Source organism: Denticeps clupeoides, unplaced genomic scaffold (genome assembly GCF_900700375.1).
Source record: "Denticeps clupeoides unplaced genomic scaffold, fDenClu1.1, whole genome shotgun sequence".
In the NCBI taxonomy this organism is placed as follows: Eukaryota; Metazoa; Chordata; class Actinopteri; order Clupeiformes; family Denticipitidae; genus Denticeps; species Denticeps clupeoides.
In genome coordinates, this window is record NW_021629766.1 from 15,670 (window position 1) to 36,450 (window position 20,781).

The following is a 20,781-nucleotide window of genomic DNA, read 5'->3' on the forward strand; positions in this document are numbered from 1 at the left end:
CGTGTCCTCCCACCTGTGACTCCGAGGGTCGTCCACCCTGCGGACATCCTGGACCCAGGGTGCGATCAACTCCCAGGGGCAGTACTCTGGCCATTCGGGCTGGAGGCTGCCCACCTCCTCGCTGGAGGAACGCCGCCGTTGTTGTTGTTGTTGCCGCTTCTCACCCCCCTGGAAGTGACGTGGGTCCCCACGGACCTCGCGACGATCACAGACTGGCGCGATGGGCGGAGCCCAACTCTCGTCTCCCGTGCTCTCGTCGTCGTCCGTGTCGTCCCAGTCCACGGGGAGCCTTGCCAGCAGAGCGCAGAGTTCTTGGCTCGACATGGCGAAGATCGTGGGGGTCGCATCTTCTGCGCTCGCTGCCCACGTCACTTCCTCGCTGCTGCCGACGCCAACGTCCTCGCTCCGCCCACTCACCCGCCGACGTTGTCGCTTCCGGGTTTCGCGGAGTTTCCCGGGGATGACGTCATCACTCGGCGCCGCGTACCACGGCTTCTCGGGGAGAAAACGCTCCACCAGAACGGGCGGCGCGTCTCTCCCCTGCCGTCCGCGTTCGCCGCGCCGCGCTGCGTCCTTTGCGGCATTTCTTCTCCTCTGTTTTTTACCTCTGCGCTTTTGGGTGGGTCGCTGGCATTCTGTCACGACTACGGACTTACGGGGGAAGGAAGCGCAGAGGTTTGACATACTGGGGAGGGGGTTTTATTACAACAAACAATAAAGAAATACAAATAAACAATGGCGCGGTGGCCGAAAACAGTTTAACGTAAATAAAGAACTGAAACAAACCCGTAGGCATGTGGCGATTGCCAGAACTCAAAACACATAAAACTAAACCAGGTCAAGTTCGTGCAGAGAGTTCACGAAAATGCCAGCGACCCCGAATGGGCGGAAACTTCCGGCATTTATGGGGCGTCAGGATTGGGTTCCGGTGTGGAGCCCAGCTGCAGGCAATCCTGACATTACCATGGATGAAGAGATCAATTCCGGTTCACTAGGACCCCCAACTATGAATACAATCTTTTTATTCACTCTGTTCTAGTTTCTATACAGAAGTCAGACGAGAAGAAGGTTACAAGTTCATCTAAATCTTCTCTAAAGAGGAAGGTCTTGAGCTGCCGTGTGAAGGTGCTCAGTGACTGAGCTGGAAGTTCATTCCACCACCGAGGGGCCAAGACGGAGAAGAGTCTAGATGAGCGTCTTCCTTTTACCTTCAGAGATGGAGGGACCAGGCGAGCAGTACTGGAGGCTCGGAGTATACCAGGTGCAGTGCGAGGTGTAATAAGGGCTGTGAGGTAGGATGGTGCTACTCCATGTTTGGCTTTGTAGGCCAGCATCAGTATTTAGAACCTGATGCGTGCAGCTACTGGGAGCCGGTGGAGGGAACGTAGCAGAGGGGCGGTGTGGAGAACTTGGGAAGGTTGAACATCAGTCGTGCTGCTTCGTCCTGTATGAGTTGTAGAGGTCGGATGGAACATAGAGGTAGATTCTTGTTTACTGACACTTTCGCTTTTTAATCATTATTATTGGTGTGTTTTACACTTGGCCAACACACTTGCGTCTGAACCAGAAGAGCACCAAGTTCCAGGTTCAAACTCCACTTACTACCATCGTGTCCCTCTGTCCCCAGGGGGACTGTCCCCGTCACTACTGAATGTAAATGTGTTGTTACGGAACACGTAAAATAATATAGTTGTATATAATCCAAGTGAAATATAGTACATGGTGAACTATACAACATGGTTTTAATGTTTGTCTTGTGTTTTGGACGTGTGAAGCTCAAGAAAGTCAAAGGAGATTTCATTCATCTTTTCTATATAGATTCTTTATTTGCATTTTGTAATAACGCTCATGTTACGCTCGCCTTTGCGATGTCCGCATAGCTGCGTCCTGTTCACCAGCCTCCCAGATCAACCTGGACAGCCTGGTCCTTGTACTGTTTTCTTTTCTCCACGTCTCCTTGTGAAGCTTCTCGAAGATGCTGCAGTGCTGCTCTCATGTATGCGGTCTGCTCGAGTTGCCCACACAGTTCCTTCTGCCTTCTGAGGAGGACCTTCAGGGTTTCCTCAATCTCCTGCCTCTTGCTTGTATTGTTTAAGTCCTGGAAACGTTTTTCCAGTTCGTTCCTGGTAGATGTTTCTTCAAGGAGCACTTTTTCAAGTTCTTCTCGTGCTCTGTGCTCATGGTCACGTTCGGCTGTCATCATCTCGAGTTCCTTTTTCATTTGCTGGAGCGTCTCCTCGTGGAGACTGTCTTTGCTCTCCAGCTGATGACGGAACTTTGTCTCTGTCTCCAGGAGAAGCCTCTCTGCCTCTTTCCTGCTTTCTCTTTTTGCTTCAAGCTCTTTTTCAGCTTTCTCTCTCCTGCTCTGCTCATCTGTCATTTGACTTCTCAGCGTTTCCTGCTCCTTCTTCTCGTTCTGCAGCGTCTCTTCATAAAGAGCCTGCTTGCTCCCCAGCTGCGTATGGAGCTGTGTCTCCATCTCCATCTGCTTTCCAGTTTCTCTCACGTTACAGAAACGCCTTTCTGCTTCTTCTCTGTTGTGTCTCTCCACGTTCAGCTGTGCTTCAAGCTCCTCACATTGCAGCCGTTCCAGATCTTGTTCTTCTCTCAGTCTTTCTTTTACTTCATTCTCAGCCTCCTGGATGGCAATTTGCCTCAGCTCTTCACGCCAAGCCAGGCTGTTCTGTGTCGTGTCACGAATAGCCATCTCCAGATTATTATTAGAGGCCATGAACATCTCCTCCACTTCTTTACGATGACCGGGATCCCTTTCCAGGAATGTCTCCGTCACCGCCTCGAGTGTGCCGAGCTGTTCCCCGAACACCTCAACCTGACCCATCTGAGCTGATTTCAGATCGGTCATTTTGGGCTCAACGGAAACGTCCTTCTTGAAGAAGCGACGCTTGGTCCACCTAACAAACTTCTTCCACGCCTTCATTTCTCTACCACTATACTGAACTCTCGTAAATCTGAAATGATTAAGCTCTTCACGGCTCACCTCTTAAATAGAGCGAAGCTGAAGATGTCACTTTTTTTTCAGCCAATCAGATGGAGGAACAAGATCTTAAGAACATTGTGATTGGCTGGTTTCACTCAGCTGATTACGCTACAGAACAAGAGCTCAGAAACATTGTGATTGGCTGAAAAAAATGATATCAGCCAATCACATTAATTCTGGGCTCTTGTTCTTGCTGAAAAAAAAGTGCCTCTCTGGACAGTGAATCAGGAGGAAACCCACACCGAGACAGAAGAACATGTAAACTCCACACACACAAGGTGCTGTCAACGCTATTTGTGCCAAATCAAATTACTGCCACTTTCACTTTTTAATCATTATTATTGGTGTGTTTTACACTTGGCTAACACGCTCGCGTCTGAACCGGAAGAGCACAAAGTTACAGGTTCAAACCCCACTTACTACCATCGTGTCCCTCTGTCCCCAGGGGGACTGTCCCCGTCACTACTGAATGTAAATGTGTTGTTACGGAACAAGTAAAATAATATAGTTGTATATATTCCAAGTGAAATATAGTACACAGTCAGTAAAAACATTTGTTTTGCACGTCATTAGTGTGAACATGGACACGCCCCCTACACAAATGGGCCAATCGGATACCAGTACAACTTTGATTCTACATTTTATTATTAGATCATTTGTACCGTGATATAAAATTATTTTTTTTAATGTTTGTCTTGTGTTTTAGACGTGTCAGAAAGACTTTGGGCGGAACCAGATTTGTTTAGTTGTTTCTATCTGGTCCGGTTAGAGTGTGACACCTAATGAGCCACGCGTATTTTTCACATGTAAATGTGTGCGTTCATGACGGAAAGTAAGTGCTGAGGAGTGTTGTTCACACTCGTGTGTTCGATTCGTTTATCCTTTCATACTGTTTTATATGCAGAGAGAGAGAGTTTGTAATGTTTGGGAATTATTTAATTCTTATGCTAATTTCCGCCTGCTATTAGCGCTAAGCTAACGGGGTTCAATAATTTTCCTGTGTTTTAGCTGCCTATATTTATATTCTAGGTAAAATGTTCTAGTGCTGGTTAGCTGCTTATGTAGGATTGTATTGTCTGTTTCATGTTAGATTACTGTAAGCAGTGTTATTAATCAGTGTTGTGTATCATATCATGTTCTGTGGAGTGTTTGCTTATGTATGCTTTCTGTGTTTCTTGTAGACCACACACACACACAGACACACACACACACAGACACACACATACTTCGTTAATAAATAAGATAATTGATAAGCTGGCCTCCAGGCTCCTGATTCTCTGACCGGAATCAGATCCTATTGTCGCTTCACCAGTGTAACACGTCGTGGGAGTGGTAGAATCTACACGACAAGACGTGTGAAACTCAAGAAAGGCAAAGGAGATTTCATTCATTTTTTCTTTATAGATTCTTTATTTACCGAAATATCCTACTGTGTCTTCCTTTTACCTTCAGAGATGGAGGGACCAGGCGAGCAGTACTGGAGGCTCGGAGTATACCAGGTGCAGTGCGAGGTGTAATAAGGGTATTATAAATCATTATAAATCTGCTTGGCAGCAGAATCCCAGAATCTCTGTATTTAATCAGCTCAAGGTAATGTTGAGACGTGAGAGAAAGTCCACAAATAACTTGTGAAGCATAAGATTGACAGAGTGCTTGGTCTGAATTGTGCTGACTGTCTGGTTCCAGTTCTGGATTTTACATGGTAAACACATGTTGGAGAGTAACGGTGCCACGTCTGGGTGCAGCAGGAGCCCCAGCTGGCAGCACTCAGCCTGACAGCAGGGCTCTAACCATGGACAGGTGCTGCTGGGTAGGCATCCGTGGTTGGAGCCCTGTTAGAAGGAACCGACACTGATGCATCGATGTGGATCCTGAACTTTGATTTCAGTTCCTGGCAACCGCCACACGCCTGTTGGTTTGTTTTTCTTGGCTTCCTTTGTCTTTATTTGCATTTGCCTTTTTCTTTTGTGCGTATTAATAAATCCCATTTGCCCAGATGTCCCGTCTCTGCGCTTCCTTCCCCTGTCAGCCCGTTTTGTGCATGTTTTTGGTGTTATGTTTTGGTGTTTAATTATCATTATATTCGTGCATTTTCTAAAGATTCTGTTTTTGAATAAAGGGTTGGAAATGAATGCTTTTATTTATTCATAATTTATAAAAAATAATCGACAGATTAATTGACTATTAAAATGATTGTTAGTAGCAGCCATGCTTCTTTATTATCGGAAGATACATCGAACATTAAGACTAACTGTGCTGTAAAACAAGTATTTGCTTTATTAGATATTTCTCCAGATTTATTTGTTTTAAAGCCAAATGGCGTATGATGTAAGCCAGGACTTTATTAGGCATCAGACCAAGTGATGATTATCACCATTTCACAGGGTGAAGAGCAGGAATCCGCTGAAGATGCAGTGATTACTCTCATCGTTGTAAAGTCGCTGGTTTCCAGTCTCCCGCCTCCAGCTGCAGAGTCACGCCGCCGACCAGGTAGGAGACGTGGTGGTCCATGTCGTACTCCCCCAGCAACATGATCCTCTGCTGGTTCCTGTACAGCGCTGTGTACATGGTGCGCGATGAGAGGATGTCCGCCACGGTGAACCTGAAGAAGTAAACGCCCTTCACTGGAGCGGTGAAGAACCCTGCAGAACCATACAGAAAAATTCACTACAGTCAGATCTACTACCATGATGCACCTGTCAGGTTAAACAGGAGACTATCAGTCCCTGTTCATCACCAGACCGAACCACAAACCCTGGTGGACGCCAGGGACTCCGCCTTCCAGTCCAAAGACAAAGAGGCTCAATTCTACAGGCCGAGCCAACCAGTCACGGGCCAGTAAGGAGCAAAACGAGCTGATGCAGAGAAGATGAACATGGCTGCCCGCTCCTCACCAACGGTGATGGTTTAAGCCTTTAAACCTGAGCCACACCGTGTGTGGTGTTTCACAAGGACAGTCACTTCACTTTCACAAAGTGCGTTAAGAGGCTGGCACTGAGGTGTTTAAAGAATGTGACTCCCACTGACACCATGACTATGAGAAGATGCTGAGCACCTGTATTACTGCTGTAGGCGTTTCCAACATTGGTGATGATGTTCCTGAAGACCAAGTTCAGTTCGGAAGGTCCTGCTTGTACATACTCAGTATTAAATGTCAAAGCTGCTGAAAAGGCCACTTTGCCTCCTGTAAAGTGGAACAGAACCAAAAAAACATCACTGCTGATATTCAACTTTACAAAAAGACAAAAACATAATCATCTGATATGTAAGTAATTCTATTGATTTGCATAGAATGATGACTAGAAAGTAACTTATATCCCAAATAAAAGGCACATCATATTTAAGGATATGACCCAATACTCATCATGTACAAATAGACAGATCTTTCATCACGATTACAATATGTATTCAGTATATAGCAATAATAATGTCATTTACCTGCATTCATGTTATTCAGTTTCTCCACTTTGGTCTCCACTGATGTTAGTCTGGTCTTCAGTCCTCCAATCTCTGCATTCAGAGCAGAAAATATTAAAACCACAGTTCATCACATGATACCTGAGTTCTTCTGCTGCAGATCTTCTACTTGGTTCTTGACAGCTTTCAGCTCTGCTGCTTGTTCTGATGTAGGTGGAACACAAAAAATGAGCCAAATCTTCACCAAGAAAATATGATTAGAGATCATTTCAATCCAGCACCTGCATTCTGATGAGTCAGGTTCTCCACGTTCTGCTCATTGTCATCCATTTGGATCTTTAGAGCCGTCAGCTCTGCCACAAGTGCTGCAATAATGAAGGAATAATTCAGTACTTTATGGTAGATTATGGTATGGCTTATTTCTATAGGAGATTAAAGAGTTTTTATGACAGGATGGTTGCATATAACAGTAAATTTATATGGCTGTATATGGCAGTTTATGGCGGTATATAATAATTTATGGATGATTATGGTTGCATATAACAGTTAATTTATATGGCTGTATATAATAGTTTATGGCGGTATATGAATGTACATGACTGTGTGTATGGATGTATAACAATGTATATTGATGAGATGTCGCTGATTGTTCCCATGCTCAGAATTACTGTAAAAAATTAAATGGTCACTCTTGTAAGCAGCTTGGATGTGAACGTTGGACTGTCTGTTCTGCATTACCTGCATTTTCCATCTTCAGATTCTCCAGGTCTTTCTGTACGTCGGACAGGACAGCATCTTGCGCTTATATACAAAATAATACAGATGTCTGTTATTCTAAATTATATCTACTCATGCACTCTATTACATGTAGAGAATTGAATTAATGTACTGTTATTCTAACCTAAACTAATCATAACCAATGAATAACAATTCACTGTTTATGTTATTTATACAGTAATTACATGGAATTAATACTATGTGTGATTAAATAATACTATTTGTATAGTATATTTTACACTATAATATTTGTCAAATGTCATTCATGCACCTGCATTCTCCTTCTTCATGTTCTCCACTTCATCCTTCATGGTCTTTATCTCCACATCTTGAGCTAAATAATGTAAATGTAAATGAGCTAAATACCAACATTAAAGTCTGTGAATGATGTTCATACTGGTCTCAGTGTTGTTGAATTAATATTGCACATTTAGAAGATTACCAGCGTTTTCTCTCTCCAGAACTTTGAAATCCAGCCTCAGATCCAGCGCCATGTCTTCAGGGTCCTTTAGGTTGGTCTTCACGTTCTCCAACTGGACTTCCTGAGCCAGCATCGTGTCCCGCAGGTAGTGGACCATGTTCCTCAGGTACTGCAGCTCAGCGTTGATGTCCTGCACAGGAATTTCTTTTTTTGTATTTAGAGGGTTGCTCTGGTTCAGAGAAAGAGCTCTAAATGTGGAGAACAGCAGGAACAGCAAGGAGATGATGACCCTCATCTTCAACACAATCAGGTCAGCTTTCCACTCATCTAGACTCTTCTCCGTCTTGGCCCCTCGGTTGTGGAATGAACTTCCCCTTTAGGTCAGAACAGCTCAGTCACTGAGCACCTTCAAACGGCAGCTCAAGACCTTCCTCTTTAGAGAAGATTTAGATGAACTTGTAACCTTCTTCTCGTCTGACTTCTGTATAGAAACTAGAACAGAGTGAATAAAAAGATTGTATTCATAGTTGGGGGTCCTAGTGAACCAGAACTGACCACTTCATCCATGGTAACATGGAAGCAAGTTGTAAGTCGCTCTGGTTAAGGACGTCTGCCAAACGCCTTAAATGTAAATGTAAGCGGCCTCCTTTTTTTATAAAGCCGAACTTATTCATTATTTACATTTAAGGCATTTGGCAGACGGCCGTATCCAGAGCCACTTACAACGTGCTTTCAAGTTACCATGGATGAAGAGATCAATTCCGGTTCACTAGGACCCCCAACTATGAATACAATCTTTTTATTCACTCTGTTCTAGTTTCTATACAGAAGTCAGACGAGAAGAAGGTTACAAGTTCATCTAAATCTTCTCTAAAGAGGAAGGTCTTGAGCTGCCGTGTGAAGGTGCTCAGTGACTGAGCTGGAAGTTCATTCCACCACCGAGGGGCCAAGACGGAGAAGGGTCTAGATGAGCGTCTTCCTTTTACCTTCAGAGATGGAGGGACCAGGCGAGCAGTACTGGAGGCTCGGAGTATACGAGGTGCAGTGCGAGGTGTAATAAGGGCTGTGAGGTAGGATGGTGCTACTCCATGTTTGGCTTTGTAGGCCAGCATCAGTATTTAGAACCTGATGCGTGCAGCTACTGGGAGCCGGTGGAGGGAACGTAGCAGAGGGGCGGTGTGGAGAACTTGGGAAGGTTGAACATCAGTCGTGCTGCTTCGTCCTGTATGAGTTGTAGAGGTCGGATGGTACATAGAGGTAGATTCATGTTTACTGCCACTTTCACTTTTTAATCATTATTATTGGTGTGTTTTACACTTGGCCAACACACTCGCGTCTGAACCAGAAGAGCACCAAGTTCCAGGTTCAAACCCCATCGTGTCCCTCTGTCCCCAGGGGGACTGTCCCCGTCACTACTGAATGTAAATGTGTTGTTACGGAACACGTAAAATAATATAGTTGTATATAATCCAAGTGAAATATAGTACATGGTGAACTATACAACATGGTTTTTAATGTTTGTCTTGTGTTTTGGACGTGTGAAGCTCAAGAAAGTCAAAGGAGATTTCATTCATCTTTTCTATATAGATTCTTTATTTGGCGTATTTGCATTTTGTAATAACGCTCATGTTACGCTCGCCTTTGCGATGTCCGCATAGCTGCGTCCTGTTCACCAGCCTCCCAGATCAACCTGGACAGCCTGGTCCTTGTACTGTTTTCTTTTCTCCACGTCTCCTTGTGAAGCTTCTCGAAGATGCTCCAGTGCTGCTCTCATGTCCGCTGTCTGCTCGAGTTGCCCACACAGTTCCTTCTCCCTTCTGAGGAGGACCTTCAGGGTTTCCTCAATCTCATGCCTCTTGCTTGTATTGTTTAAGTCCTGGAAACGTTGTCGCACTTGGTGGAGTCGATGTTGTGGAGGGCGATGAGCAGCTCGCCGGGGGTCAGCGGAGACATGGAGGAGCTGCCTTCACCTGCAGGAACACACACATCTCAGCGCCGAGCTGCACAGAAGATGCTGGGGACAGCAGGATGAAACGCCAGCTTACTGTGCTGGGTGCCGAGGAGCCGGTTGAAGACCTCCTTCACCACGATGGGGTTCAGTCCTGGAACCAGCCGGCTGCTCCGGATTAAAAAGACGGTGCGGGACGAGGAGACGGACCTGCGTTAGGACCGGACCCCCCGGAATAATGACCAGGCTGGATTTTAATTTCAGAACTTTATTTAAAACGCTGCTGTGTTGTACACTGTAACAAGGATAATGTGAAATCTACAGAAACTAGCTGGCAGCTTTTAGCAAGTAAGTTGCTGTAGAACATTCTACAGTATGCTTACTGTAAATTGAATCACAGTACCTACAAAATACTGTAATTGTTATTACAGCAATGATCTGAATACTGTAATCATTGTTACAGTAGTAAGCACAGACTGTATTTGCAATCACAGTAATAAAGTGCTGTATATTTCATTACAGCACATATTAGGCTACTGCAATATGCATGACTGCATTATTTGTTATAATAAGTAATTTATAAAATATTGTTATAAAATAAAAATTATAGCATACAATACAATGAAGATGCGTTTTTTGTCGCAAAACATTTCATTTATTTTTTTAAAGCAGTTTACAAAAAGTTTTACTTTGTAAAAAACACTTATTTTCCCAAACAACCCTTTCTCTTCAGGTAAACCAATTTAAACACCAAGGCCAAGAATTATTTTGTAACACTTCAATGCTTATAGAGATAATTAAAACAAAATACTTTTTTGTACTTTTTACATTTCCCTTTTCAGACATTGGTTTGTATGTGCAGTCACTGTATCCTGTAAAGTTAATTGATAATATAATAAAATTAACAATAAAACACACAAAAGCATCACCATATAGACAACTATCACATATTTCAGGTTTGTATGTGCAGTCACTGTATCCTGTAAAGTTAATTGATAATATAATAAAATTAACAATAAAACACACAAAAGAATCACCATATAGACAACTATCACATATTTCAGGTTTGTATGTGCAGTCACTGTATCCTGTAAAGTTAATTGATAATATAATAAAATTAACAATAAAACACACAAAAGCATCACCATATAGACAACTATCACATATTTCAGGTTTGTATGTGCAGTCACTGTATCCTGTAAAGTTAATTGATAATATAATAAAATTAACAATAAAACACACAAAAGCATCACCATATAGACAACTGTCACATATTTCAGGTTTTGTTTTTTGTTTGTTTGTTTTTTACAAATACAAAAATTCCAAGTAAGTAAAATGTTCAGTTAAAAGAAGAATTGTAGAAAAATGCATTTGTACGAAAACATTTCAATATTCAACCAATAAACTGTTCAAGACTGACTTTACTGGTCCCAATGACATATATGATTCCTGCGCCGTTTCTTCCTATACTGAATATGTCTTCTAGGGCTGTAATCTTCTTCCCTGAAGTGGAAGGACAAAGAGGCATTAGTTACTAATGTAGAGTAGAAATGCAAAGGCAGCATTAATCCACACTATTGGCTCTATGACAATTTTTTGAGACTCCCTACTTCCCATTGGAAACGTTTGGAAATGTTTCTATTACTACATGAAGGTGCAGTAGCCTAGTAAAATACACTACACACACATGCACAGTTTTACATATAGAAACACACAAACAAGAGGGCATCTGTAAGACACTGCCCTGTACAGTGAATAAGTGTAGCCAACCCTGGTCCTTGAGGGCCACGGTCCTCCTGCTCATTTTCCAACCATCACTGCACTTACAGCTTCTGAATGCCTGGATCAGGTGTGTTCAGTCAATCAGTGGGTAGAATAGTTGTAAAACTAGCAGGATAGCGGCCCTGGAGGATCAAGGTTGTCTATCCCTGCTGTAGAGTATTTTATTTCTGCAAAGTTTAAATAAATATAAATTAACAGTCTCACCTGATATCAATTGTTCTGCCAGTCATACTCGATAAAGCCTCTGATAAACGATGCCACGTGTGGATTGAGGGATTCATTTTTTTCGTTGCACCATCCTGCCAGTCCTTCTGCTCAGCTGGACCTTGGAAGAACACTTGCTTTGCTCAGGATTTATCCTGACAATAAATCTGTAAATTCATAAGATGCCATATATTACCCCAGGAGAAAAAACTTACAAAGATTTGGTCCAATATAGTGATATTTGCTGATCCATGTGAGGGTAATAAATTATTGAAGTTTGGTACATTAACCTCTCACACTTGTAATTTTGTGAATACTTTGAGCTACTTCCGATTCTCTAATATACCATAGAATGCAGAACTATTTTCTACTTTGTTTCACTACTCAGCAGCTGTCCGGACCCATATTCAACATATAGGGGAAATATATTGGCAGTGCTAAAGCAGAAAATTGTTCCACCAGAGTGTTGAGGACAAATGTTGGTTTCAGATATCCTTCACAGCAAATTTGTAGCTTTGTAGTGCATCTCAAAATGTATCTGTATTTATCCATACATTTTCCAGTGTCTCCTTAAACATCACAGAAGAGCTGGAGCCATTTCTAGCTGTCATTGGGAAAGAGGCAGGGTACACCCTGGACAAGTTGGCGATTACAAAGATGACATACAGATGCATACAAACATTCACGCTCACACCTATGGGCAATTTAATTTCAAGAATGTTAGAGCAATACACTCCAGTAAAGCTCTTGTTCTCACAACAGGAAAGGAACAGATCTGTTGATGTATTACACTAATGGATCAGCAAGTACCAATATATGGGTAAAAATATAAAAATAACAAATTGGTTATTTATAATATAACTGAGGATTGTCCCTGCAAAGAAATATCATTCTTTGCATTTGAAAGACATACTGATTACAGTATGTAGTTGAACTGACTGTTTGGCTGGTGTTTGCTACAGATTCATATCCTGAAAAAAAAGTATGTGACAGACTTAAACATGTAAAGCCAAAATCAATAATGTGTCAAAATGTATTCACTAGTTGGAAATGACACTCCTGTGTCCTCAGGTTAGATGATCGAAGTCCAAAAATGCAGCGTCTTACCTGTTGCAGTGTCCTGTGTCGCCTAGGTCGGTTTCCGTTGACAATACCAACGGTTGCTAGCGAAGAAGAAAACAATTGTCAAGCTAATTAGCTGTAGCTAGCTAACAGACCAAGAAGCAACACTACAGGCATAAGTGCACACAATTGCAAGTAAACATCTATCATGTGATGCTTCCCCTGAACCAGACTTACGAGACCAGATAGCACATAATAATGTATAATTATTTTGGAGCTCAGAAGATATGCGGCGTCTTACCTGTTGCAGTGTCCTGTGTCGCCTAGGTCGGTTACCGTTGACAATACCAACGGTCGCTAGCAAAGGAGAAGACGAATGTCAAGCTAATTAGCTGTAGCTAGCTAAAAGACCGACAAGCAATACTTGAAAAAATTAACATTTAGCTAAATTAGTGCTAGTGTGCCGGAGTTAAATGGTTACACTAGATTTATAAATGTATTTCTTCTTTTTTTGTGTCTTTTATTTTCTTATTTTCTAAAGACTTTTATTTTGTTTACCTGTATTCTGATGTGGGTAAGGGAATTATAATGATAATCCGGGTGTTTGTTTAATTGTAGAATGTTAAAATGTGTTAATGTTTCTGGTTATGTCAAATATGTTTCTGTATTTTTGTTTGTTCAATTTATGATTATTATAAAAAGTTATGTGGGTTCTAAAACTTTGATCACCCCCGAAAAGTGGTTGGATGCGGCCGTGCCCGTGGGTTAGTGGGTTGGAGACCCGGTTTAGTCCTCTTAGACACATGGCATGAGCTGTGAGAGAGAGAGGTGCAGAGAGACGCGAGTTGTGACGCGATGTTCTGGCGTGACCTTGCTTTTATACAGAATACACTTTGCACGAAAAATTTCTTGGGTGTCAGCTCGTCAATTACGGTTCAAGAAAAGAAATAAAAAAATTACACAACGCAGAAGAAGGACCACTACACTAGGTTAAGCTAATACACGTACTGTAGCAAAAAACATTGAGTTGATTTACCTTTCTGAAGTCAAAGGACGAGGATCTTCTTTCATGAAAATAATGCGAAGCTGGCCATCAGTACTTCATTTCTTAATATTGAGGATGTAAAATTAAAAACGCTGGGTCATCCTCTGGCTTCATGAAATATATCCTAGAAATATGATTTCTGTGTTCCGAATAACTGAAAGATGAGAAATATGAAAATTCCCGCTCAAAATTATTGTATTATGATATACCGCAATATGGTTTTACTGTAAAACAACAGCCGCCCAGGAATTTAAACCATGATGCTTTGCAAATCTACAGCAACATGCTGTATACAGGTTCTACAGTACGGATTTGTTCATTATACAGTAATAATGCTGTGAAAACTACAGAAATGTGTTACAGTGTCATGTGTCTCGTGTGTCTTCACCGTTTATTTACCGTGCGTTAACTAAACTTCGGCATGAACGTCAATCTTGTGTTTCGGTCGCTAATAAAAGTTTTCATGTGAACGTCAGTCTTCGTCCTCGTCCTCCGCCGCGGCCCTCAGCGCCCGCTCCTCCTGCGGCGTGGGGTCCGCCTCCTCGGTCACCTCCGGCCCGCCGGGGAACTCGCGCTGGGGGTCGGGGGGCAGCGCCGGCGAGAAGGCCGCGTCGCTCTTCACGCCCCAGCCGATGTAAACGTTCTCGAACTTCCTGCGGGGAGACCGGGACGCGGTGATGACGGGCGACGCCCCCGGCCGGCGGTGGCGGGTCTTACCTTCCGCGGGCGTAGGCGTGGGCTCCCGGCCACAGGTTGGAGCGGACGTAGGCCACGGCGAAGCGGGGGACGAGGGCGGAGGACAGCCGGGAGCTCCACGGTGGCAGCCGGTCGATTTCTACACCAAACGCAGAAACGTGGCGCGTTACCGTGGTTACGGAGGAGGAGGCGGACCGGCGGCATCTCGCACGCTCACCTGCGTCTTCAGACAGCGGGGTGAAGATGGCGGGTCCTTCCTCCCGTTCCGGCTCCTCCTCCTCCTCTTCATCTTCATCAGGTTCCGCCGCCGGTTTCTCCGCCGGGTTCACCCACACGCAGCGGCCTTGGACGAACCGCAGTATCAGCGGCGGGTTCTAGAAGGTCCGAGGTGACGGTTAAATACGAAGGACGGACCTGAGTCAGGATGTGCGGGACGTGGTGCACCCAGGAGCGCCTTCCCTTCTCTGTCCTGGCGTCCATCATCTGTCTGTTTCTTCTTCTTTTTTCCCGCGTCGTCACTCATCATCTCGTCATCTGACCTCAGGCGCTAATCTCGCGAGAACTGCCACCTTCAGTACCTGTAGTAGCTACTGCAGGCGGCACTTATCGCGACATTAGCGACACAACTCAGATTATTTTTTTTAAATAACGCAGATTAAAATACGGGAGATTTACGGGAAAATACTAATACGGGAGGACGGCGGGAAAGAACGGGCCAAAACGGGATACTTGACAGGTATGCCCTGGGGACACAGTCAGGGTTAAGCGTCCCGCTCAGGGACACGATGGTAGTAAGTGGGGTTTGAACCTGGAACTTTGTGCTCTTCCGGTTCAGACGCGAGCGTGTTAGCCAAGTGTAAAACACACCAATAATAATGATTAAAAAGTGAAAGTGGCAGTAATTTGATTTGGGACAAATAGCGTTGACAGCACCTTGTGTGTGTGGAGTTTACATGTTCTTCTGTCTCGGTGTGGGTTTCCTCCTGATTCACTGTCCAGAGAGGCACTTTTTTTTCAGCAAGAACAAGAGCCCAGAATTAATGTGATTGGCTGATATAGTTTTTTTCAGCCAATCACAATGTTTCTGAGCTCTTGTTCTGTAGCGTAATCAGCTGAGTGAAACCAGCCAATCACAATGTTCTTAAGATCTTGTTCCTCCATCTGATTGGCTGAAAAAAAAGTGACATCATCAGCTTCGCTCTATTTAAGAGGTGAGCCGTGAAGAGCTTAATCATTTCAGATTTACGAGAGTTCAGTATAGAGGTAGAGAAATGAAGGCGTGGAAGGCGTGGAAGAAGTTTGTTAGGTGGACCAAGCGTCGCTTCTTCAAGAAGGACGTTTCCGTTGAGCCCAAAATGACCGATCTGAAATCAGCTCAGATGGGTCAGGTTGAGGTGTTCGGGGAACAGCTCGGCACACTCGAGGCGGTGACGGAGACATTCCTGGAAAGGGATCCCGGTCATCGTAAAGAAGTGGAGGAGATGTTCATGGCCTCTAATAATAATCTGGAGATGGCTATTCGTGACACGACACAGAACAGCCTGGCTTGGCGTGAAGAGCTGAGGCAAATTGCCATCCAGGAGGCTGAGAATGAAGTAAAAGAAAGACTGAGAGAAGAACAAGATCTGGAACGGCTGCAATGTGAGGAGCTTGAAGCACAGCTGAACGTGGAGAGACACAACAGAGAAGAAGCAGAAAGGCGTTTCTGTAACGTGAGAGAAACTGGAAAGCAGATGGAGATGGAGACACAGCTCCATACGCAGCTGGGGAGCATGCAGGCTCTTTATGAAGAGACGCTGCAGAACGAGAAGAAGGAGCAGGAAACGCTGAGAAGTCAAATGACAGATGAGCAGAGCAGGAGAGAGAAAGCTGAAAAAGAGCTTGAAGCAAAAAGAGAAAGCAGGAAAGAGGCAGAGAGGCTTCTCCTGGAGACAGAGACAAAGTTCCGTCATCAGCTGGAGAGCAAAGACAGTCTCCACGAGGAGACGCTCCAGCAAATGAAAAAGGAACTCGAGATGATGACAGCCGAACGTGACCATGAGCACAGAGCACGAGAAGAACTTGAAAAAGTGCTCCTTGAAGAAACATCTACCAGGAACGAACTGGAAAAACGTTTCCAGGACTTAAACAATACAAGCAAGAGGCAGGAGATTGAGGAAACCCTGAAGGTCCTCCTCAGAAGGGAGAAGGAACTGTGTGGGCAACTCGTGCAGACCGCGTACATGAGAGCAGCACTGGAGCATCTTCGAGAAGCTTCACAAGGAGACGTGGAGAAAAGAAAACAGTACAAGAACCAGGCTGTCCAGGTTGATCTGGGAGGCTGGTGAACAGGACGCAGCTATGCGGACATCGCAAAGGCGAGCGTAACATGAGCGTTATTACAAAATGCAAATAAAGAATCTATATAGAAAAGATAAATGAAATCTCCTTTGACTTTCTTGAGCTTCACACGTCCAAAACACAAGACAAACATTAAAAACCATGTTGTATAGTTCACCATGTACTATATTTCACTTGGATTATATACAACTATATTATTTTACGTGTTCCGTAACAACACATTTACATTCAGTAGTGACGGGGACAGTCCCCCTGGGGACAGAGGGACACGATGGTAGTAAGTGGGGTTTGAACCTGGAACTTGGTGCTCTTCTGGTTCAGACGCGAGTGTGTTGGCCAAGTGTAAAACACACCAATAATAATGATTAAAAAGTGAAAGTGGCAGTAAACAAGAATCTACCTCTATGTACCATCCGACCTCTACAACTCATACAGGACGAAGCAGCACGACTGATGTTCAACCTTCCCAAGTTCTCCACACCGCCCCTCTGCTACGTTCCCTCCACCGGCTCCCAGTAGCTGCACGCATCAGGTTCTAAATACTGATGCTGGCCTACAAAGCCAAACATGGAGTAGCACCATCCTACCTCACAGCCCTTATTACACCTCGCACTGCACCTGGTATACTCCGAGCCTCCAGTACTTCTTTAGAGAATATTTAGATGAACTTGTAACCTTCTTCTTGTCAAACTTGTGTACAGAATCTACAACAGAATGAATAAAAAGATTGTATTCATAGTTGGGGTCCTAGTGAACCGGAATTGATCTCTTCATCAATGGTAACTTGAAAGCACGTTGTAAGTCGCTCTGCCAAATGCCGTAATTGTAAATATGACACGGTGTAATAAAGTGCTCATCATCATTTCTAACTGTGTCTTGTATGAAATATCTATTTAGGGCAGCTAGACATGATTCTTCTCATGTCCTGATTGGTCTGTTTAAGTTCTCACCTGCAACATTGAGTTTTTTAGCTGTAATACGATATGGCGACACGGTCCAAGTGTGGCCCCGTAATCGGAAGGTTGCAGGTGTGGATGCCGAACCACCAAGGTCCCCTGGTTCAAAGCACGGTCCCCACAATCTGCTCCCCGGGCGCCTGTCATGGTGCCCACTGCTCACCAAGGGTGACGGTTAAATACAGAGGACACGTTTCACCGTGTCACCGTGTGCTGTGCTGCGGTGTTTCACAATGACAATCACTTCACTTTCACTTGTAGAACCTGACAGAGTTCTAACCGTGAAGCTGTGTGCCATCACTAAGAGCTGAGTACGTTCCAGAGACAGTTCCAGAACAAATCGCAGTCTCGCTTTGTTGGCGCAGGTAAACCGCTTCGGGTCGACCAGAGTTGTGGAAGTGGAGCACGTTGATTAATCGGACTGACCGTTACTGACCTGTTGCCATGGAGACCATTGGTCGAAAAATTTGCATCCACTCATTGGATTCATTATCCAATTTATTCCCTTTAACTTGCATGATATTACACCATTCGACGTGGACGGGAAAAGTCTCTGTATTTTAAATAGCTTTTAAAAGTAACAAATTGAAAATAGTTTTAAATATGCATCATGGCAAGCCCTATTAGTGACTAATCACTTTTAATCGATTGAGTCCGAACAAAAACATTTATTGACATGTGCAAATTGACGTTTCTGAGACTTTCATTGTTCAATCTAATGCCAGAGAAAATTTAAGTTTAAAGACGTTATTGTCATTGCACAATCATACTTAGTACTACAGCACGACGAAATTGAGGTCCTGTACAGCAGTCCCAGTGCAAGATAAGATAAGATAAACCTTTATTAGTCCCACAAGTGGGAAATTGCACTTGTCACGGCAGAAAGTGACAGAAGCAGAAGGTAATAGCATCACAAAAAAATAACATAAATATGTATCTGTATAAGTAGTGATTAAAATATACTTTATGTCAAAAATGATTGATGACATATCAGCATAAGGAAAAAGCGCATGATTTATGACCACCTACCCTTCTACCTTCTCCCCTTCTCCACCGGACACCCAGCGCGTAATTTATGACCTCCTTCCCTCTCCCCTCTCTCACCCTTGGACACCCAGCGCATCCTCTCACAGTCTTAGATGTCATATAATCACTTATACAAGCTTTTAAAAAAACAGATGTCATATCACTAGTTTACAAACTATGGCTGTTGTGGGAGAGGTCATAAACCGGTATACCTCTACTTTTAAAACAGAAACCTTATTTTTAAGTGTATGGTTTTACTCAACCTACTGTTTCAGTGTTTAACACGTTTAAACACAATACTTACACAAACTTATTTTAAAAATACAAACGCATACGCTATTCATATACTGACTGAATATGGTAGAATCCCATTTTGTATGTAGGAAGCATCACAGCACCTTCTCGCCCCAGTCTATCGCTCTCTCCCTTGTGTCACATTACAGATGTCATATACACTTAGACTAACTTTTAAAACAGATGTCTTATCACTTGTTTACAACTATGGCCATTGCTAATGGCTTATGACCCCATTTCTCCCAAAGCCATCCCTTTCCCCACCGCACTTCCCTTCCCGGTTTCATCTCACATTCTTCCCCGACACCTTGCAGAGTCTCATATTGACACACACACACACACACACACACACACACACACTTAGACTATTTTTAAAACCATATTTTAATGATATATGGTTTAAAAGGATTTCTAGTTAAAGAAAAACACAATACACAATACTTATTTTAAATATACAACACATTCAGTCGTTTTTCCAAAAGATACATAACACAATGGTATGTAGGAGGCATCACATCACTGGCACGCACGCACACACACACACACACACACACACACACACACACACACACACACAGACTTTTTCTTTTTCTTGCTAAAATAAAACTAATCATAACACTGTTTTATTAACAAACCTTTCTCACAGAAACGTTAACAAACTATAATTTCTATTTAATTGAACCACACACAGACTTCTGTTTATCAAACTGATATATTTATGAACATGAAAAAAAAACTCTCAAATCCTACTTTAAAACGTTGAAAACCACAATTCTTTTTAATCATGTTTTTTTTTTCCATTTTGGATTATGTAATGATAATTGTTGGAAAAATGTATATATGTTATCATGTAATTACTTCTTTTATTCATATCCTTTAAGCACGAATATGTATTAATCCTTGGAATATTACTGACAACTCTTAATCATTAACAAATCTCAGAGCAAAGGTTTTAAGCTTGCAGGACAGCATGACCGCGACCTGAGGACCAACAACAAGCAGACTATGATGAACCAGAGTCCAATCACCTGAAGAATCTACAGACGAAGATGAACATGTCACCATGTCACCATGACTCGACCCAAGATCAATTCATAAGACTACGTGTAATACACAATTATTAACTAATATGGTGTGATTTTATGTGAACCCTAATGAACCTACCAAATAAAAGAAGGAGATGCGATGAAGGACGCCTGAGCTTTTGGAGGCCTGTTGTAAGGCGTGACTTCCATTCGCTCTCCTTGCAAGTAAAATGGACTCAAATGCTTTGTGTCTTTCTTCTCTTTGTTTAGTAAATGTTAGACTGACAGATAAACCTAACATTTAATATTGAAAAATATACCTACACACTTCTAACCACTTTTTGTAGTTGTTGTAGTTCACATCAGACATATATATATTTTAGACATGATTTTTTATTATTATTATCAAGTAACTTCAAATAAATTTCTCATGTTAACAATTTCATATTTTCTAAAATCGTATCAAGAGGTGTGATTTTTAGAGAGGGGGGTTGTGACTTTTAGGGCTATAATATCAAGAATTTAAAGTTTCAGTTATTTTTTTAACCTTCTTATGCTGAAGGGCTTCACTGTTCGTATATTTACTATTTGTATGATTGACACACACACACACACACACACACACACCCACACAACATACTTTTTCTTTTCCTTGCTAAAATAATTTATTAAAATAATAATAAACTAATAATAAACTAATAAACTAGGTATTTCATTTATGGTTTTCAGATGATATGACACACAAAACGTTAATAAACTCTAATTTTTATTTAGTTGAACCATACACAGA

General features: G+C 42.8%; 1 protein-coding gene across 1 annotated transcript; it reads right to left on the minus strand.

Annotated features, from left to right (window-relative positions):
* Positions 1 to 11,629: 11,629 nt before the first annotated feature.
* On the minus strand, positions 11,630 to 14,833 carry LOC114773668 (radial spoke head protein 6 homolog A-like). Its single transcript, XM_028965902.1, has 8 exons — positions 14,765 to 14,833; positions 14,568 to 14,694; positions 14,372 to 14,489; positions 14,054 to 14,307; positions 13,646 to 13,808; positions 12,911 to 12,966; positions 12,655 to 12,710; positions 11,630 to 11,714 (listed from the first exon to the last, which is right to left on the minus strand). Exons 1-4 carry the CDS (start codon positions 14,831 to 14,833, stop codon positions 14,127 to 14,129), a joined length of 495 nt encoding a protein of 164 aa, XP_028821735.1. The 3' UTR covers positions 11,630 to 11,714; positions 12,655 to 12,710; positions 12,911 to 12,966; positions 13,646 to 13,808; positions 14,054 to 14,126.
* Positions 14,834 to 20,781: the final 5,948 nt, after the last annotated feature.

Excerpts from the sequence above, each read along its gene's own strand:
- LOC114773668 (XM_028965902.1), bottom strand. The coding sequence starts at position 14,833 with ATGATGGACGCCAGGACAGAGAAGGGAAGGCGCTCCTGGGTGCACCAC. Across the intron at positions 14,490-14,567 it reads CCCGCTGTCTGAAGACGCAG|AAATCGACCGGCTGCCACCG; the intron begins GTGAGCGTGCGA and ends CGTTTGGTGTAG. Across the intron at positions 14,308-14,371 it reads CACGCCTACGCCCGCGGAAG|GAAGTTCGAGAACGTTTACA; the intron begins GTAAGACCCGCC and ends GTCTCCCCGCAG.